Source organism: Ceratotherium simum, chromosome 31 (genome assembly GCF_057802395.1).
Source record: "Ceratotherium simum simum isolate JZ-2026a chromosome 31, ASM5780239v1, whole genome shotgun sequence".
NCBI lineage: Eukaryota > Metazoa > Chordata > Mammalia > Perissodactyla > Rhinocerotidae > Ceratotherium > Ceratotherium simum.
In genome coordinates this window covers 18,447,475-18,468,223 of record NC_141930.1, presented here as the reverse complement: position 1 = coordinate 18,468,223, position 20,749 = coordinate 18,447,475, and the positions used below count along the sequence as shown (strand labels likewise).

General features: G+C 41.3%; 1 protein-coding gene across 3 annotated transcripts in view; it reads left to right on the top strand.

The window, feature by feature from the left end:
* Positions 1–791: 791 nt before the first annotated feature.
* Positions 792–20,749, top strand: part of PREX2 (phosphatidylinositol-3,4,5-trisphosphate dependent Rac exchange factor 2) — a 284,540-nt gene continuing 264,582 nt past the window's right edge. For 2 of the 3 annotated variants that reach the window (XM_004436261.3, XM_087420480.1), the window contains exon 1: positions 793–1,559. In XM_004436261.3, the coding sequence (XP_004436318.1) occupies positions 1,443–1,559 (117 nt within the window). In that variant the 5' untranslated portion in view covers positions 793–1,442. Of the gene's footprint in view, positions 1,560–20,749 lie in introns of all 3 variants that reach the window. The other variant, XM_087420479.1, reaches the window with a different exon arrangement.

Here is a 20,749-nt window from a genome sequence, read left to right as displayed (position 1 = left end):
CATCACAAACCATGCTCTGAAAACACATCACCTGTAAAACTGATAATTATTTTAACGTAAATAATGTGGAAACTATCTTTATTTTTTAGTTTTGCCAATGCTTTCAACTATTAGAACAAATTACCATGCCACTTTCTTGCATCAAAACCTTCAGTTTATTTAAATGTCACTAGGGTGGACTGTTTAAAGGTGTTCTAAATAGGAAAAAAAAGACTGAAAAATATACATGGATAATATGGACAAAAATATAGATGGATTGTTTTGCTTGCATTGGACATATTCAGTGCTCATTAGGTTCTAGCTCTGCTTCCAAGTCATCACTTGGAATTATAAATATTAAAACCGGGACATGCTCTGTTTCCATTTTCAAAGCCTAAGAACATATCTATATCTATATTTGTATCTATATATATCTTTTGATGAGCATTCAATAACAGCTTTGTCTTTTCAATCAGTGACACTGTCTTAAATCATAGCAGCTCTTAAAAGCAAACCTGGCTTAAATATTCTTGTCTCTGGTTGAATTTACATACTATCTTGATGTTGAAAAAAAGTTATAGACATGCAAAGGCTCTCCCTCCAAAAGAGCACAGCGCAAGGCGATGCTATTGTATCCGGAGTTTATTGTACCGGCCAGGGCTGTCACTTTCCCACCGTGTCTTCATTTATTATGCTAATTGACTTTCCAAGTGCAGGCAGGAGGGAATCTGCCCTGTGAAATATTCTCGATTGGGGGGTTTTAAAAGCAAACCTGTTTTGTGCCCGAATAAAACCAAAAATCAATGTGTTTCTTTTCAAAGACGGGAGGGTCAATACCATGGTTGTTTATGTTCCCATCCAGTTACGTAACCGTGGGGACTTGTTTCTTTGCTTTCAGGATTTGCACAAAACACATTAACGCTAAACAATAGGCGGGAGTCCTAGGAGCAACCCTCGAGCTGTCTTGGAGTAAGTCCTCCTGGGTTTGGGAATCGCCAATTAGTTCCATCTGAAGTGCTGACTGTGTGTGTGTGTGTGTTTTTAGTTAGCTGGCACGCAACACACTTCCCCAGGGTTGTGTTTCCTTTTTCCTGAGATTTGGCGAAGGGTAAAGGGTCGGAGTCACATGGATACAAAGCATTTGATTAATGTCCAAGTCACCGCTGTGGCTGCCGGAGCCGCCTCCCCTCCAGCCCGGGCCGTGTGAGGCCGGAGCAGCGGGGCCGGGCGCGCAGGTCCCGGGCCGGAGCCCCATCTCCCGGGAGTTGCCTCTGCGGAGCCCCGCGCCTCCCGCGCCGCACTCCCCGCGGGCGCCCCCTGCCCTGCCCCCGCCCCAGCCTCTCCGCGGCATGTGAAGTCGCCAGTCCCTCCTCGGACTTGGCGGAGGCAGCAGCTCTCCTCTCTCGGCGCGCGGGGACGGGGCAGCGCGCAGCCCGGCCACCACCCCGCGTCCGCCGCCCACCATGAGCGACGAGAGCGCCAAGGACCTGGAGAAGCAGCTTCGGCTGCGCGTGTGCGTGCTCAGCGAGCTGCAGAAGACCGAGCGGGACTATGTGGGCACGCTCGAGTTCCTGGTGTCGGTGAGTGTCCCCGCGGCGACGCAGGGGGCGGCGGGGCGGCGCGGGGCGCGAGCCCAGGGAGGCCGCGGGGAGCGCGCGCGGCATTGTCTGCGCGGGGACCGGGGGACCGGGGGACCGGTCGGGGCATCGCGGGCCCCCGATGCGCGCGCGGACGCCGTGTTCGCGGGCGCGATGACCCCGGGGCGCGGGGGGGGAACGGGGGAGAGCGGATTTCTTTAATGTCGGGAGATGCATTGAGTTGCCCGGGCCTTGGAGAGCTGCGGGTTTGAAAAGTTAGCTCGAAGGGGAGAAGGTCTTGTCCAGGGAATCCTTGCTGCCCCATCTCTCCTCACTCCTCCTTACCCGCCTCCCTGGCCTGCTCGATTGCATTGTGTAATTTTTTTCCTTTTTCTTCTTCCCTTGGAGATTTTAAGACTTTGGCTTAGTGATTCAAGTTAGTCTGCTACGTTCAGGTACATTTAGTTAAAAAAGATCCTTGGTTCTTCTGGAGCTTGAGTTCATTATTCAGATTACGTGGCAGTGAAGTCCCATTAGTTACAATAATCTTTGATACATAGGATTCTGGTGGGGGGGGGACAGAAAGAGCAGCGGGGTTATGATCTCTAGCAGCTGTTGGATATTGAAGCCACGTGTGATGCTCACCCTGTCCGAGTCCTCGGGTTTAAATCTGGTCCGTCCCCCCCCCCCACCCGCGCCCGCTCCCGCGGCCCCCGCCTGCCCCAGCTCCTGGGTCCCTTGTTCACACTGAGCCCAGGAGAGCAATATAATAAAACTCGTGTCCAACAGTTTCAAGATTTCGTGGAACTGGCAGGAACTTTGTTTCAAAGTTTCAACTTGACTCACTGGAAGTCTGCTTTGAAAACGTTTCATTCATTTTAGGGCCAGGAGGGGCAAAAGTGAGTGAAAGAAACTTCTGAGACATCACTCAGAAGTTGAATTTTTTCTCCTCACTGCTGCAAAGACAAAGACATCGAGGATTGGCTCTTCTTCTCCACTCAGATGCCGGAGAGCGTCATTCAAAGACGGGGGAACTTCAGCCTTTGCAGTCTCACTCAAATCTTCTAACCTTCTTCTCCTTCCACTACCGTCTTCCATACCTCTCTGGTCCAAAGGGAAATGTTTCAAAGGCCAAGCTTCCTGCTCAGTTTTCTGAAAGATATAAACTTTCTGCTTAAAGTCGTGATAGAGAAAATTCCCTTCTTGGCTATGGCAAGAAGGAAAGAACAATGTCTTAAGGGATGTAAGATGCACAGGTTGGCTTCTCAAGTTAAAATCAATATACTTGAGCCCCCAGGGGCCACATTCTTTGGGAATGTATGGATATTTGAGAATATACAGGTAATTGGTGATAAATAGAATTGTTGTACACTTCCATGCAGTGGTGTCAAAAAAGCATGTTTTTAAGGAGATTTGACTTTTAGTAGCTTCCAATTTGGCTTTCATGAAACTGTTGGTGATAGAGTCCTTTGACTTTTGAAGAATCTGAGGCACTTAAATTGCATTAGTTACGCCTTGCTGTAGGTATATGAAAAAAGTACTGTGCAGAGTCCTAATTTAGAGAAATAGCGAATCTAACCTGCCTTAAAAACCAATTTGTTGGGGCTGGCCCATGGCCTAGTGGTTAAGTTCAGCATGCTTGGCTTTGGCAGCCTGGTCCGATTCCCGTGTCTGGACCTACAGCACTCGTCAGTGGCCATGCTGTGGCGGTGGCCCACATACAAAATAGAGGAAGACTGACACAGATGCTAGCTCAGGGTGAATCTTTGCAAAAAAAAAAAAAAAACCCAAAACCAAAAAATAACCACAATTTGTTGATCTTTATTTAAAATATCAGCTTTTCCTCTAGTCTTAACACCTGATTATTAAAATTGAAAACTTACTGCTGTATAGAGTTAGGTAAGAAATTATAAAATAAATTGTATTTTCCTATTTACAAGTAGATCATTTTATGACTTCACTCTTCTTATCTTATTTAGAAATTATGGACTCCTCCACTTCTTTGTGCATTTTTGTGCACATACATGTTCACACACACAGAGGCACTAATTGGCCTGGATGTCATCCTAAACAAAAGTTTACTCTGACTTCTTTTTAGTCTTATAACCAATCAAAGTCTAAGATCTACTTATATTATTAGATTTTCTTTTTTGGGTATTATTCATAGCAACATTTAATTCCCATGTACTTTCCTTGGTCACCTTCAATTGATGTAGTCAATCTAGTTTTATTTTTAGCCTAAGCTAATATGTACCAAGAGCTTTAAAAATATTCAAACCTCTTGGCCTGGTAATTCCTTTTCTAGGAGTCCATCCTTAGGGAAAGATCAGAAATGCAGACAAACAATAGGTTATTTTTAAAAAATAGCTGTAGTGTTAAATAAGCAGTAGTCAATTTGTTGCAAAAATTTGATAGTACATTCTTAAGTCAAATTTAAATATTTGTTAGGTCATTGTTTTAAATTTCTGTCATTGTTTGAAGCCGTTGACATGGATGAAGGGTAACTCCTATCTTTATTATGAAGAGATAGAAACATATTTTTAGTTTTACCAAGAACATATTTTTACTTATAGGCCCATAAATAAGCAAACAAAATGGTATTATTTCTCTTGATCATATGACCTGAGGGGAAAACTTTTCTTACTAAAGTCTTTTGTGCTTCTGATTCCTTTCTCTTCTCATTTCCAACCCTTTGGGCTTTTAGGGAGAGAGCACCCATCCCCACCCCCATCTCCCAGATAGTCCATGAAAGTTGCCTTTTTTCTCTATACATAGTATCAATCTATATGCGCCTTCTCTCTATGCACCCACTCTATGCCACCCATGCATACACTTCTTGATTGAGCAAGGCTCTGTCCTTTTGGCTTGTCCTGCTGTCATTTAGAGTGGCTCTCTCTTCCCATGGGTTGCCACACTTTCTCAGGCCTCTTGTTTTGCTCCTTTGCAGCCTTTAGCTACCTGCTGGAATCCTACTGGGCTTTCAAGGCTCAGTTCATCTCTTTCAGGAAACCTTTCATAATCCTGTCCCCGCCTACCTGCCAGACTAGAGTGCTCACTGCTTTGTACCCCCTCTTCCTTGTGGTTACTCTTCCATAGCACCAAAGGAAGCTTATGCATTTATTTGTTTACCTTTGTGTCATCTACTAGAATGTAAACTTCTTGAAGACAGGGCCACGTGTTACTCATCTGTGTTTTCCCAGAATTTTGTGCAGTGCTTGTGACATGGTAGGTACTCAATAGATGCTTACTGAGTGAATGAATCCGTCAATTGACCCATCTGCCAACTTCCCACCCCATTTTTAAGGACAGTTCTTCAATCATCCTTAAAATTCTGAATTTTGTGTTTTTCCCATTTGGTCTGTATTGTGGAAGTTATTTAAATTTTGCTCAGGCACATATGAATTAATATAACAAAAAGTTTTAAATTAAACATGTGATACCTGCATTAAAAACAGAAACATTTAAATCAGGCATTGTGGTATTAAAGACTTTGTAACACACCATTATTTCAGTTCATTGTATTCTAAGTTTTCATTTGATATCATGGATAGGTTACATTATCTGGATTAATTATCTTTAGGTCATAGATAAAATGGTAGAGAGTGACCGAATTTGCTTGAATTTATGTTCTTGTTTTGCTTAGGAAATGAAATTTCATGCTTCATTAGAAATACTCTAAAACATTTCTTCTAAAGACATGATTTTATAGACCTAATATCCAGTATTTAATGTCCCAAGTCTGGACAATAGTAGGTTGCAACCAGTTTCCTGTTTGCAACCCAGTCACAGAGCATGCCAAGATCACGATGGTTTCACGGACCAATGTGAGTGGACAGAAAAAGGGCAGACCAGGGCCGGCTTCATGGGCGTGCATCCTGTGCAGCTGCACAGGCCTTCACCCTCAGAAGGTCCTGGAACTTGGTTTAATGCTTTGCTATCATTGTCTTGAAATTCTTGCTAATTTTATCTTTGAACTTGTGTTTTACAAGTGAAGTCCAATGGGACATTGGAGTGTGAGTAGAGCAGATACACGAAAGAAAGAACAAAGATTTATATTTCGGTACCTTTAGTAGCACTTTTTTCCTGCGTTTTGAACAGAAGGCCTCACATTTTTATTTTGCAGTGAGCCCGGAAAATTGTGTAGACACATTTCACTGTGGCAAGCGGCCTTGAGGCAGGATGACCATATACTTTTTGTCTAAACTGGGACACTTCTGAGAGTGAAAGGGAGGCTAGTCATAATTACTCTGGGAAACAGGTGTGAACTGGAGTGTTCCTAGCAAATCAGAATGCATGGTTATTCCACATTGTAGGCACATGAAGACAAAGACTTTGAGCTGTGTGTCTTGTCATAAACAAAAGATTTTGAAATTTGTACCTGTCTGGGCTTTGACCTCAGATACCCTAGAATCTGAGTCCTCTCTCTCATTTACTATCTAACTTTAGACACTTTCCTAAACTCGTCAAGCCTTAGACACTTTCCTAAACTCGTCAAGCCCCGTTTTCTTCATCTGTAAAATGGGGAAGCAATAATATTTCTCGAGCTTGCTGTGAGGATGAGAGGATGGATGCATTGGGCTCGGCCCAGCGTCTGGCTCTCAGGAGGGCCCTATAAATCGTTACTGTTAATTCTGCTGACGCTACAGTTGTTACACAGAGCCGGGCATACTGGTCATCCTGAGTGTATACTTTTTGTCTCTGTTATATTCTCCTCTACACTTTTTCTGTGTCTCTGAGTCTCTTCTTTGCTTCCTCCCGTGGTGGTTCTCTTCTCAGTGCACTCCTTGGGATATTCTTGGAAATACTCAGTTGACTTTAAGACAGTGAGAACACTTTGTATTCTCTGTAACAAGAACCACAGTTAGTATGGTGCTTTATAGTTTACACTAAACAATTGCATATTCATTATCTGATTTGGCTTAATATATGTCTGTCTCTTAGCTCTTTCAAACGGTGCTCCCTGGAGCTCCAGGGTTCCATGGTTTGGCTTCAGGAGCCCTAGCAGAGAGTCCGGGGAGCTGAATTATATGGCTTCAGGCTCTCCACCCTGGCTTCTCCTAGCACAGCCTCACCTTCTGATTTGTGTTTTTGCTAAAGCCATTAGAAAAACCATTATTTGGATGGTAAACTCCAAGAGAATAGGGACGGTGTGTTTACTTCCTATGTACACTTTTCTTGGCCTAAACACAGTGCTTTGTAAATAGCAGGTGCTCAAGAAGACAAACAGGCAAATAAAGCAAAAGCAAACAAAACAGTTTGAATGAATCTGAAAACAACTTCTTTCAGTCATGATCTAACTTTTCCAGGCAGAGATAAATTGATTCAACACATTATGCCTAGGCTTATATTACGGGCTGAATTGTGTTCTTTCCCCCACTCCCCAAATTCATGTGTTGTAGCCCTAACCCTCAGTATACAAATGATCACAATACCGGCTGGGAAGTGCAATGATACAGGAATAAGCAAAGTGGCAGAGAGGCATCAAGGGACTCCCTCAGTCTGGGGTTAAGGGACGTGTTGGGAAAGAGGTGATAACAGAGCTGGCTCCTGAAGGATGGGGAGGAATGTGCCAGACTGGGAAGAGAATTATCCATCCCAAAAGAGTGGCATGTTCAGTGTGACCTTGGCATGGCATGCTGGGGGGACTGGCATGACCTGGCACGCGCTGAGGGTGCTGAAATATTCTTCCTTAATGGAGATAAAAAGTTCTGTATGCTTTTTGGATATTGGTAGGAGATGAGGTAGGGTCAGTCCAGTTGGAGAAGAATTCCATTCTTAAGAATTCTGACTTCAACAAAAAGGCAATAGGAAATCAATTGGGAGGGGACACTTTTTCTCTTGATAGTAATCAACAAGTCTGAGATCTCCAAGGTTGGCTCTGGGAAGGGATCTCCTGTAGGAAGAAGTTGCCAGACCAAGATTCCCTGAATCTGTGTCTCTGAGTTTCACCTTGGGATTCCTTCTCCTCATTCCCTGTTTCTGCCGCCTCACTGGCCCTCAGTGTACACTGCTTTTCAGCAATCCACGCAAGCAGACAAAGGAAGCCTGTCCTCCTCTTAATCTGGGACAGGTTATAACCTTTAAACAGTTGTTATTATTTGCTAAGGGAGACGCAAGCCAGTAATCTTAGAAATGAAACATAGACATAATCTAGCTTGTGTAATACAGATTCTGTATTCTGATCTTGGCCCCGGGGTCTGCAGACCCTGCCGTATTTTTATCATAAGCCCTAAGATAGCTCCTATTTGATCCCCTGGCTGGGCACTGCTCCTGGGCTGACTTGACTGGGTTCTTTGTTTTCTAGTCATTAGCCTGAATGTATATACATGAGGATGGCATCAGGAAGCTGCCCTTAAGATGTCTTGACTCTTATAGTGAATATACCACGAACTAAATGGGGTTCATTCATAATTCTGACTTTTGGAATGTTAATCATATGGCCAGAGCCTACTCCCTGCAGAGAGGGATGTGTCTTTACACTTTCATCTGCATAGTAATACCTTATAATATGATGACAGCAATGTAAGAATAGTGCCTATTGAGATTAGCTTTGTTTCTTAGCAAGCGAGTTCTGTCAACAGGGTTGAGGAACCAAGGCTGGAGTCTAGTTACCCATTAAGAGTTTCTGCCATTGCATTGATCCAGGTAAGAAATGCAGAATGTGTGAGCTAAGGTAGGAGCAGTGAAGAAGATAAAACAAAACAAAACAAAAACCAAACCAAACCAAACCAACCCCCCCAAAGCAAACACCCAACAACTATGAGACAGTTCCTGGGTAGAAACTTGAGTGTTTATGTCTACTCAGAAGTGGAAGTTTAAGTAGAATGGAGAAGATAGGGGTGGTGCTTAGGTCTCTAGTTTGAAGATAAGATGGGTAGTGTCATTAAGTGAGAAATAGAACGCAAGGGACAGAACAGCACTGGGAGGAGGAGAAAAGTGAATTTGGTTTTAAACATGCTGAATTGTAAATTCTGCTGATTTTTTAAGACAGGAAGATGGAACTTAAGAAAGAATTTGGGGTAAAAGTTAGAGATCTAGAAATTAATGAATCATGTATGTTTGAAGCCATTAGGCGGATGAGATGACAAAAGGGGAACAATTTGAGGAAAAAACCCATACGAACCAAAGGTAGGATGCTGGAGAGCCAGTATTTAAAGGCTGGAGGAAGAGTAGAGTGTGCTGGTGACTTGGACTGAGTCATCAAAAGTTGAAACAAAGAACCAGGAAAGAGTGATCTCTTGAAAGCCAAGGAAGGATCTAGTTTTCAGAAGAAAGATTTCTTTTAAAGTGTCAGAACTTTCGAGAAGTAGGTAGTATGAAGGCTGAAGAGGTCCCTGGATGTGTCACTTAGAACGCCGTTGGGGTTTTAGCTTCACTAGTGTGTGTGAGCAGAAGCCTGAGAATGAGCTAAGACATGAGTGGAAGGTGAGGAGGTGAAGATCAATGGAAAAACTATTCAAAGACTTTGCTGGTAAATGAAAGGGGAGAAATAGGTTAGTAACATAAAAGGATGATTTTGTCGGGGAATGTGTGAGGAAGATGGGTATAGCCAAGGGGAAGGTGACAATAAAAAGGGAACTAAAGCAGCTACAACAGAGCATGGTGGAAGTCAAACGCATCTTCAGGTAATTCAAGGCAAGAGCCACCATGGCGCTGGGAGACAAGGAAGGCGTTTGGCAAGATTCACTTGAGCCATCCTGCCCTGAAACATACCCACAGCAAAACGTCATTGCGGACTCGTTTAAGAATGAAGCAGGCTGTCTCTTGTATGTTTTTAAAATTCTGCTGCCTCTCTAGTCTAGAGCTCACGGCACTGCTGGGCTGGCCTCTCTACCTCCTTGTGAACCCTGAGCAGCGGCTCTGCCTCCCACGCTGGGACAGTGGGGTGAAGCGCATGGTACAGAGCAGGGGTTTGGGGAGGCTGATGACCTGGGTTAAAGTCCTGGCCCTGAAATTTACAAACTCTGTAACTGGGGGCAAATGACATGGTTTCTTTATGCCTAGTTTCATATTTGAAGAACATATTCGATAAGATCTCGCAGGGCTGGCCTGAAGTTCAGATCAGCTTCTGTAGGTAAAGTCCTGGCAGGGAACAAGCGTTTCCTCTCTTTTTCCCTTCCCAAACTCCTAGTTTGTCTCCCTCTCCCCTCCCTCTTCTGCCTCACAGGTTGAGTCTGGCCCTTGCTCAGGCCACCTAGCCTTCTCTTGACCACTTTCTCTTCAAGCCTGGAAGCATACAGGAGGGTTTAATAGATAAAGAAAGGTCCTGAAGAGGCCAGAGGGGCCCTCAGGAATACAGGAAGGGGTGGTCTTGGCATCAGGGAGGGAAGGATGCGGGATCAAGGGTCACTTTAGCGGAGAGGGAAGCTGGAGGTTTCCACCTGATGGCCTTTATTTCTCTGTGAAGTAGAACTCTTGTTTTCTTTGTATTCTGTTTTGTTTTTGTTTTTGTTTTGTTGTTTGTTTTTGCTGAGAGTGAGGTGTCCTAGTGACAACAGTGAAGATTTGGAACATACGCTTTCAAGAATAGTAAAGGGAAGTGAACTGAGACATCTGAGGTTGGATGTTTGACGATCTTTGTATAATCATTCTTTTATTTATTTATTTATTAAAACTTTTTAAATGGCTCATGCAATTAGATTTATTTATTTTTTTTGTGAGGAAGATCAGCCCTGAGCTAGCATCCACGCCAATCCTCCTCTTTTTGCCGAGGAAGACGGGCCCTGAGCTCACATCTATTGCCAATCCTCCTCCTTTTTTTTTTCCCCCCTTTTTCTCCCCAAAGCCCCAGTAGATAGTTGTATGTCGTAGTTGCACATCCTTCTAGTTGCTGTATGTGGGACGTGGCCTCAGCATGGCCGGAGAAGCGGTGCGTCCGTGCGCGCCTGGGATCCAAACCTGGGGCTGCCAGCAGCGGAGCGCGCGCACTTAACCGCTAAGCCACGGGGCCGGCCCCTAATCATTCTTTTAAATGTGATGTTCTGGGGGCCAGCCCAGTGGTGTAGCGGTTAAGTTCACGCGCTCTGCTTTGGTGGCCGGGGTTCGCCAGTTCGGATCCTGGGCGAGGACCATGCTGAGGCCACGTCCCACATAGAGCAACTAGAAGGATGTACAACAATGACATACAACTATCTACTGGGGCTTTGGGGAGAAAAAAGGGAGAAAGGTGGAAGATTGGAAACAGATGTTAGCTCAGGGCCAATCTTCCTCAAAAAAGAAACAAACAAACAAAAAAACAACAAAAAAGGAATGCTTCCAAGGACGTCTGTTAGCATTACTTTAAATGTGATGTTCTTAATTGCAACATATAAATTTAGAAGTCAAAATAGAGAAGTAACCTCTCCTGATTTACTCCATCTATTACTATAGGTTCATATCTTGGAAATAATGACATAATCGTTTTTTAAACTATGATACAAATTGTATAGAACTTCTGTTATTACGCATATTTAATACACACAGCAATCATTGTACGTACTTTTTAAAAAGAAACATTGATTTATATGACATTTTGGTATGATTACGTTTATTCTCAATACTTGTCTTTTAACAGTGTTCTGTTGAGTGTTCTTTCGTTATATACCTGGAGTTATACTTTAGTATCAAATAAAATTGTTATCTTTGAGTTTGGAGTACAATTAGTTTGACCTAAAAATAGTTGTTTACATTAATTCTTAAAAAATCTTATTTATAATATTTACTTTTCATACTGGATGAATTTTTATTATTCTCAACTTATTAAAATTGCATTAGCTATATTAAAATCAAGATTTCTTTGATTTATGGCATTATATTTTTCACAAATAATCAAAAATTCAGGAAAAACATTCCCTCAGTAAGTGTTTCTTTGCTTAGAAGTGTGGTTGAGCCAGTTTTTGAATGGTATTGAGCATAACCTTCAAATCCTGACACATCTAATGAAAATTTAAAAAAAATTTTTTTTCCCATTCTCATGAACTATTGCATTTGAGCCAAGAGTTCAATGATTGTAATTTTAAGAAAATTGATATGTTAACTTGACGTTATGATTTTTAAATACTTCTGGTTAGTATAGATGACTTCAGACTTTGATTCCTTGAATAAATTTGTTGTATTCTAGGCTTGCCGTATAGCTAAGCATAGTGTACAAAAGAAAGACCTGTTTTGTTGGAGAACATCTAAGCCAAGGACATTGTGTTCTGTCATTAGTGCGAAATGCTTATTTTCCATTAAAATGCAAGCCCTTCATTTGAGAAGGTTAAATGGTAGAATACTTAAGAAATGACTCCAGCTGGTTAAATTTAGAATACTGATACAAAAATATTCTCTGGGTTTATAGCAAAGATACAGCAATATAGAATATGAATGAGTGAACATTTTAATTCATTTTAAAACTTTGTTTCTCTGAGAGAATCAAATAAGGGTTGATATCTGTGTTTGACTTTGCTTTGCCACTGTTGTTATTTTAATTGTCCATTTAAGTTGTCTTCTTGCCAGTAGGAGAGGCATGGTGGTGACACATTGCAGTGATTGTGCAAGAAATGTTGTTTTCCTTTGATGTCTTGTAATGTCTCAAGTTGGCCTTGCTTTCATGCTCCCTTGGATTCTGGTTTTTTCTTATTTGAGACTATTGCCCCAAAGAAAGGAATGTTAGGATTCCAGAAATGACATCTCCTATTCTAAAGTTTTGTTTCTCTCAGTAGCACTAGGGGAAGAGCTATGGAAAGACATTATTTCACCTAAATGTTAGTCCCATACCCACATATTCCAAGATTACTGTATTAATTCATTATTTTCCCAGGGGTGAAATTATGGGAGTAAAGTGTGCTTTCATTTTCTACACTGTATATCTATGTTGTGTTTGCCTTTGTACAACTTTAGTATATTTTTATATTTTATATAGAAATATTTTTGTATTTACATATTTTATATGTTACAATTTTTTTTTTTTTTGGTGAGGAACGTTAGTCCTGAGCTAACATTTGTTCCCCATCCTCCTCTTTTTGCTGAGAAAGATTGGCCCTGGGCTAACATCTGTGCCCATCTTCCTCTACTTTATATGAGATGCCTCCACAGCATGGCTTTATAAGTGGTGCACAGGTCCGCGCCCAGGATCCAAACCTGCAAACCCCTGGGCCACGGAAGTGGAGTGCGCGGCCACTGGGCCGGCCCTAATTTTTTTTGAATATTCTGGACACAACTTCATTCCAATTTTTTTGTAACTGTTAATAAGGAGACCTCTGGCAGAGACTTCTAATTGCTCCCACTATCCAAGATTCTTTTCTTCTATAGTGATAAAAGTTTTATCTCATGCATGATTGTCCAGCTGAAGACTACCTTTCCTAGCCTCCCTTGCAGTTAAATGTGGGCATATGAATAGATTCTGGGCAGTGGGATGTGGGCAGAAGTGGCGTGGGTAACTTCTAAGGTGTGCCCTTATGACTCTCCTGCTTCTCTCTGGCTGGCATCAGAATGTGATGACAGGTGATGGGGCAGCCATTTTGAACCATGAAATTGAAGTCACATGTTGAGGATGACAGAGTAACAAAATAAAAGCAGTCTAATCTGTATCCTATCAAAAATGGGCCTATAAGATAAGACAGTATTTATTTAACTCTGTCCTAAAATTATCTTTTTTGAGATTTCACATGTTGCTTCAAGTTCTCATTGATTTATGCAAATTATTAATGAATTAGCAAACTTTAATAGATTTTTCTGCCTTTGTATTGTCAAACTGAATAATCTTAATATTTTAAATTTATTTTTAGTTTTTCTTTAATGACTCTTCTCTACCTCACCAATGATTTTCCTGGATTATGCTAAAACTACACTCTCTTTTTTTGCTATTGGTATACCTTAGTTTTTTCTTCAGAAAAAGAACAGTATTTTTTTCTTTTACCTACACTTGAAGACCAGAATTTTTGTGTTTATTATGTTTGTTTGTAAGGAAGTTTGTTCAGCTGCTTTCACTGAGGCCAAACAACAGTAGTTTAAACAACGTAGAAGGATTGCTTGTGAATATGAAAGCTGTATGTAATCAGCGTGGCCTTTGTGTGTCCTCTCTTGGCTCTCTGGTTATTAATTTTTTTTTTTTTTTTTTTTTTTGGTGAGGAAGATTAGCCCTGAGCTAACATCCAATGCCAATCCTTTTTTTGCTGAGGAAGATTGGCCCTGGGCTAACAGCTGTGCCCATCTTCCTCTACTTTATATGGGACACTGCCACAGCATGGCTTGATAAGCAGTGCATCCATCTGTGCCGGGGATCCAAACCTGTGAACCCTGGGCCGCTGAAGCGGAGTGCACGAACTTAACCACTACGCCACCAGGCTGGCCCCTGGTTATTTAATTTTTTGATACTATTTTCCAGTAGTGTTCCAGGGGAGTAAGTAGCTCAGCTCCATCAGGTCATTCAGAGACTCCCACTCCTCCTATTTTATTGCTCCCTCATCCCCTAGGATCAATTAAGTCAGTCTGTAGGAGAGAGAGCCAGGCATCGGTATTTTATATAGTTTCTCCAGGTGGTTCCAATGTGCAGAGAAGGTTGGGGAACCAATACACTAGGGTTTCTTGTACGTATGGTTGACGCTGGCTTACCAGGACCCCTTTCACATTCCAGCCCCAGGGGGAGGGAAGGTGGGAAACAAATTCCACACATCACTGTCACTCATCCCTTGGCCAGAACTTCATACCATGGCTGAATCAGCTGCAAGGGAGAGGGGGAAATGTGCTATGTAGTTGGGCAGCCACGTGCATGGCTGAAACATGGGGAGTTTATACTAAAATAACAAGTGGAGAATTAATATTGAGGAGCAAAGAGTAGTCTCTGCCATATTTTAGGCCCCAGTGATAATTCAGGCTCATGTCCTCAGAAAATCATTTAAATTAATTTTTGGATTCCTTTACTGTAAGAACCTATTGTACTTAAAATACAATTTGGATTATTTCTTTCTAAAATAATATATTTTTGCCCACATAGAAATCCAGCTAATATTTGTTTGTCTCTTCACATAAGATTGTAAGAGCTCCCTAAAGTGTTTTTTTTTTTTCCATTGGCTTTCACTACAGGAAGAGCTGGGGATTTGGGGATTTTGTGTAATTTAAAAATTTTTCTGAAGTCTCCAAAAAAAGAAAAGCCCCAGGATAATATAGAAATCATCATTTATTATGTGTTTGTTACGTATCTGGCACTGCATATTCATGAATAACTCACAGCTCACAATGGCCTTCAAGGCTTGTATCTTTGTAACTCACACCTGAGGACACTCTGGTTGGTTCCTAAGTGGGAGAGTGGGGATTCTGATTACGTCCATTGTGCACCTATTCCAAGACGTTCTGCTGGTGATTGCTCGCCCGGGCATTTCTAGATTGTGGAGTGGTGTGATTAATCAGGACTAGGAAAACCATGGCCGATGTTGGGACCGGGACACAGAACTTGTTGACTCCGGAAGAACACAGAAGCTAGAAGTCAGGAAGGAACAGTAGTTCATTTCAGGCAAACTGTCAAGAGGAAGAGAGAAACAGAAGCTCACGGTCAATCCAAGACAGGGGTGAGAGCCAGGCAAGTACTTAGGAGCCAAAGATTACCCAGAAGTCAGGAGTTTCCCTCACAGAAGTGAGGAAATGCAATGAACCTTTTGAAAATAGACAACCTTAGTTCTCCTGTTGGTTATCTGTTAATGTACATCATTACTGAGACTAATTTCAGTTTGATTTAATTCCTTTTGGATCATTTTGGATCTCTATGCACTTATTTACTTAGTATTTCATGGCAGGTTTGAATGCTTAGTTTTATGTGTTTATAGCTCATGTTGGGGCTGGCCAAGTGGCGCAAGCAAAGTGCCTGCGCTCCACTGCGGCGGCCCGGGGTTCGCCGGTTTGGATCCTGGGTGCGCACCAACGCACTGCTTGGCAAGCCATGCTGTAGCGGCGTCCCATATAAAGTGGAGGAAGATGGGCACGGATGTTAGCCCAAGGCCAGTCTTCCTCAGCAAAAAGAGGAGGATTGACAGATGTTAGCTCAGGGCTGATCTGCTCACACACACACACACACAAAATATATATATATAGCTCATGTTTATCTTATATATGATGAAATCATAAGATATTTGAAGCAAGGGTTAAATACACACACACACACACACACACAGCTTCTACTCTCCAAAATGTGTGTATTGTTCTGCATTCAATAGATACTGTATAGATTGCATTGGGAGAAAGCATTAATGTAATTTAAATATGAATGAAGTGAATCCATAATTAAAATGATCATTATACCCTGGAGTGTTCTATTTGCAGGCCTACTTCTTTTGATAGGATAGCTGAGGGAGAGTAACTGACATTCTGGTAGTCACGGAATGAAGTTTGATAAATAGGCCACGTTATATAGATGGGGCGTTTTCGTCAGTTTCTAGCAAAGACAATTAGCACAACTGTATAATATAGAGTCCAAAAGAGAATCATGCTATGGATAGTTGAGTATAGCTTTCAATTAAAATATGAGAAGTTGGTGTTTCTCCTGTATATTTTTCAGCGAACTAATAATTCTCACATATAAATTGTACCTTCTCTGTGTGGTGAAATTTTTTGAGAATAGCAAATATTCGTTGGGATTTAAGGTTTTTTTGTTTTTTTTAAGTTTATGTTTAAGGTTGACTTAATTATAAGAAACACGTTAAGTTAGATTGTCAGGAAATGAGAGTTTAGTTGATACTTGAATAGATTCTTAATTTTAAACATACACATTTCTGTAGTTGAGGATTTGGCTCAGATTCAACTTTAATGTCATCGGGAAAACATAAGCAAACCTTAACGAGAGATCCAAGTAATCAGCCATGATATTTTAATACATTTTTAGAAAAGTATGCTAACTAGATTTAAAGAAAGAAATAGAGCTTTGCTATGTTGTATTATATATCCTCCCTATAAATTATTTCTTTTTCAGACCGTCAGAATTCAAAGTTTCAACTTCTCTATGATATTCTAGAATTTTCTTTAGTATTTAATATGTGTTAAATAAAATTTCCAGTAATTTTTAATCAATGAAGACAGAAGTAAAAAAATCCTTAAAAAAAATTAGCACAAAATGAAATCAGGCTGATTTTTTATTCATTTCCAAAACCAACTTATTTAATTTGTGAAAAACCTTATTTTCAGCATAGTGTAATTTATGTCAGGTCAATTTGAATAATAACTCTAATATGCTAAGCATTGTGATTTATCCTCTCCAATAATTGTTTTCAAAAACATTGATTCCAGATATTTTGATTCTTAATGTTCCAGGGCATATTTATTGAGCACCTACTGTGTACCAGTCTGCAATCATGAGAGGATATATATGAGAATTAAAAATCTCTGCTCCCATGGAGGTCCCACTCTGAACCAGGAGATACAAGACAAATGAGTAAAATGTGTGATATATTAGCCAGTCTAAATGGCAAAGAGAGTGAGTGAAGCAGACGGGGAATGAAAATCTGTGTGTTTTGACATTTTATATAGGATGAAAAGGCAGGAATTCACTCCTTTCTGTCACACTTTTTTCTGTAAGTCTCTGAAAATATTTGAAAATAACTTTTATTTTTTACTATTAACCTTAACAGGCAGTATCCAAGAGGAAAGTGCCAATCAGGTCTCTTGTTGAACTCTTCAGCATAATTATAATGTAGAGATGAAATTAAATCCAGATCTACACTGCTGATCAAGTTCATAGAACAGATTAGCAAAAGCATGGTGATCCTAAGTTTTAAGGCTTTAACTAGTTAATTCTTTAGCTGCCATTTTTCAGTACGTTGACTTTAATATGAGGCATTTTTTTTTGGAGGTGTAAACTAAAAATACACTACCTCCTTCTGTGATATGTTTATACCATTGAGGAGCTTATTTTGTAGTTTGCTGATGCAGTTTCAGGTCCCAGCAGCTTTGTCTGGTGAGAACTACAACCAAGGTTAGCATTCACCATCAGGGAGAAGCCAGCACTGTGCACAGTGCACCACTTGCTGAGAAGCTTCTGCTGGAAATGAAGTGTCCTTGAACACCGAAGTGGACTGAGGCATTGAACAAGGAAGGTGGGGTGGGGGTGGGCGGTTGGAAATCTTGAGAGCACAGCTGGAGCTAAAGCCAGCTTTATAACTGTTACCTGAGATAATCCCAGAGGAGTTAAAAGCTAAGGTGTGAAGTGCTTTCCTATGTTTTACTTATTTCAAGTCTCAACCTGAGAGGGAATGGCAAGGGTAACGACTGTGCCTTGTACCCCTTCCCCCTCCCTGTTCCGATGCTATGTATTGTCTCCCTGATGGCCCTGTAGAAGTGACTCCCTTGAGAAGTGTGGACAGCTGGATGCAGCTCCTTTGTGGCCTATAAAGTGTAGTTGGGAGCCACTGCCAGAGACCGTGGGGGAGGGGAAGGTCACCTCAGGATTGTGGAAAATATTCTCTTTCTCAGCATCCTGCGGCCTTCTTTCTTGCCTTATTGTTAATAGAGTCGGGGAGCTTGGATTCTGAATTTTTTTTCAGGGTTGTTTCTATAAATGATATTTTTTAAGCCGCCTTTTTATGGAGCTTCATTCTTTAGTTCGCTGAATTCGTAGCACAAAGGAAGGGAAATAGATTTATTACTATCGTCATTACCAACTTCAGAATAGAAATTGGTGAATAATTATATTAGGCTTTGAAAAAGTCTAACTGGAGGGAAGGGATTTAGCTGGCTGTATTTTTTGATAAGGTTGTGTGCTTTCCTCTTCCGTTTCTCTTTAGAGACCATTCTATGGCTAATACATCATACAAGTTAAAAGGAAGGGCAAACACAATTACTACAGAAAGTTGAAATCTTTTCCATTCACTTGTCCTTTGTGCTATTTGTGACTTGTCTGCCTGATTGTTTCAAAATAAGGAAAAACTTGGGATTCTTATCTATCCTTTATCAGTGGCACTGGTTTTGACTGTGGCGTGACTCTGACAGAACTGGGACACAATCGGCCTTAGCACTAACAGCCATTGTACCTAACTAGCCACAAGAATGTGTACAGAATATACGCAATGAGCTTTAAAGGCAAGGTTTGTCTAATGAAACAATGCAAGTTACAGTGCTTAGGAGGGAAATCAGATATAGAATATCCCTTTAACTCTGTACAGAATGTTCAGTCTCATCAGTAGCTCTTACTTGGGGCTTTGAGATTTTCTGCTTCACTCTGCTCAGTATCTAGCACTTGTCAGTATCTTATCATTGGTATCTCAGCACTCATCCAGGTCATCAGTCCCAAGGTCCCAGGAGGAGGCACTGAGCGCTGATGGGGCTCATTAATCAAGAGCACAGTGAACGCTGTTGGCGTGATCACTGGGAAGCTAGGCTGGATTTAGAATTTGGGCTAAGATAACATGTCAGAGGGTCATGAAAGGAACCGGGGTCAAGGGTTAACACAGTTGAGGTCTCTGTAGTCGGTGACACAGAGCCAAGGAAGCGACTTTGGAGGATCTCTGCCACCTTTTACACGTGAGAAATGTTGTTTCTCCTGCTCAGCCCCTTCCCGTGCACTCTGCTCTGGTCTTTCTCCGGACCCCTTCACTTTTGGGATCGTCTGGCAGAGACAGACTGAACTGATGGGTAGCTTAGAGTATGGACTTTTGGCTTGTGATGACTTCTGTAGGGTGGATGATTCCATAATAATAAAGATTAGGACCAATATTGATAATCCCAGGAGAGGTAGACTATGGCTGCTTTTATTAAACTTATTTCCTTGGATAGTTAGAATAATCATTTAAGCCACTTGGTTCATAGTTACTCCCTTAGTCCATTTTCCACCTAGGAAAGTTTATTAATGTTTTATGATTATTGTATAATTTAGAAGACTACTCTAGACATCAGGACTTTCCTTAATAAATCAAGTCTGGTCTTATCTAGAGACTGAGCCATTAGGAAAAGCTTGAAAACCATCCTGACAACTTGTTTGAAGGTTGCCATTTATTTTGGTCCATAGGTTCACTTTGCTACTGCTGTGTAAACATTAGAAGCGTCTTCTTTCAGTCCACGTCTGGTCCCAGGTGGACACAGGTGAAATGGCTTGCTCTAAACACAAGGAGCAGGGTTAGAGAATCTTGTGTCCATCATCTGAGCCTGACTCCAGTCTTAACATCCTATAATTCAAGTTTCTATAGCTTAATTTGTTCTAATTCCCAGCACCTTGTATACTTCTTCCCCTTGATTGTTTATACTGTTGTTATAATTTGTTTAGAGATTCAGGAAGTATGGAAAAATAAAAGGAGAGAAATCAGTTATCTCCATTTGGGAAACCACAGAGCAAGTGGTTTTGTTTATTAACTTGATGGTGTCTGTCTGAATAACAGTTGTTGAGAGTGAGGTTAAGATCTGTTTCTTGGTGTCATGGTTTCTAAATTTCATGTAAAACAACGTAAGGTCGAGACAGTTTAGTCTCAAACTGCAACTCCACACACCAAAAAAAAAAAAAAGAATAAAAAGCCCCAAAACCTAAAATGTGAGCAATTCCTATTCATATGAAGAAATACTGTAGTGATCATCAGCCTTTTAACAACATGGGATTAATTATTCCAGTAAAAATAACAATACCCCTAATCTATTTTCACACTTCTATGTCTCTGATGGAACCAATTTACAAATAAAGGCTGACATTTTATTTTGCAGTTCTCAGCCCCACCAACACCCTCCAGAGATTCAGCAGGGCTGCCAGTTTGGGAAAATACACCCGAAATACTTGGAGTTAAGAGTTCTCAGACTAGTAGCTACAACCTCATGTTTTCTTAATCAAGAAGTAATCCTCTTTTGACTTCAGAGTAAGAAATATGAAATCAATCAGGAGAAAATTATTCTCCTCTTCTAAGATTGTGATGCAATTGATGTCATATGTGAGGCTGGTCGGGGCCTTCTAGACTAGAGCTTGGAGAGTCAGGTCAGAGCCTGGGGGTGCAGGGCTCCCTTCATCCACCTGCTGACAGGGCCGGCGCTATCTGAAGCTATTTAGCAATTATATTCTTATGCTTATTTACCTAATGCAACCCGATTCTCTTTTGTCTATCACTCTGGTAACAAAGAGTGAAGACCTGTGGTTTTTGAGTAGATTAAACTTTTGATGGGAATTGTTGGAAAGGCTGTCTCCTTCCGTGGTTGAGCCTTTGTAGAATAGTGATTAAAATGGTTGGAGTGAGGGGTTGGAGTAGGGGAGTGGTGGGTGATCAAGGTGGCCTGGA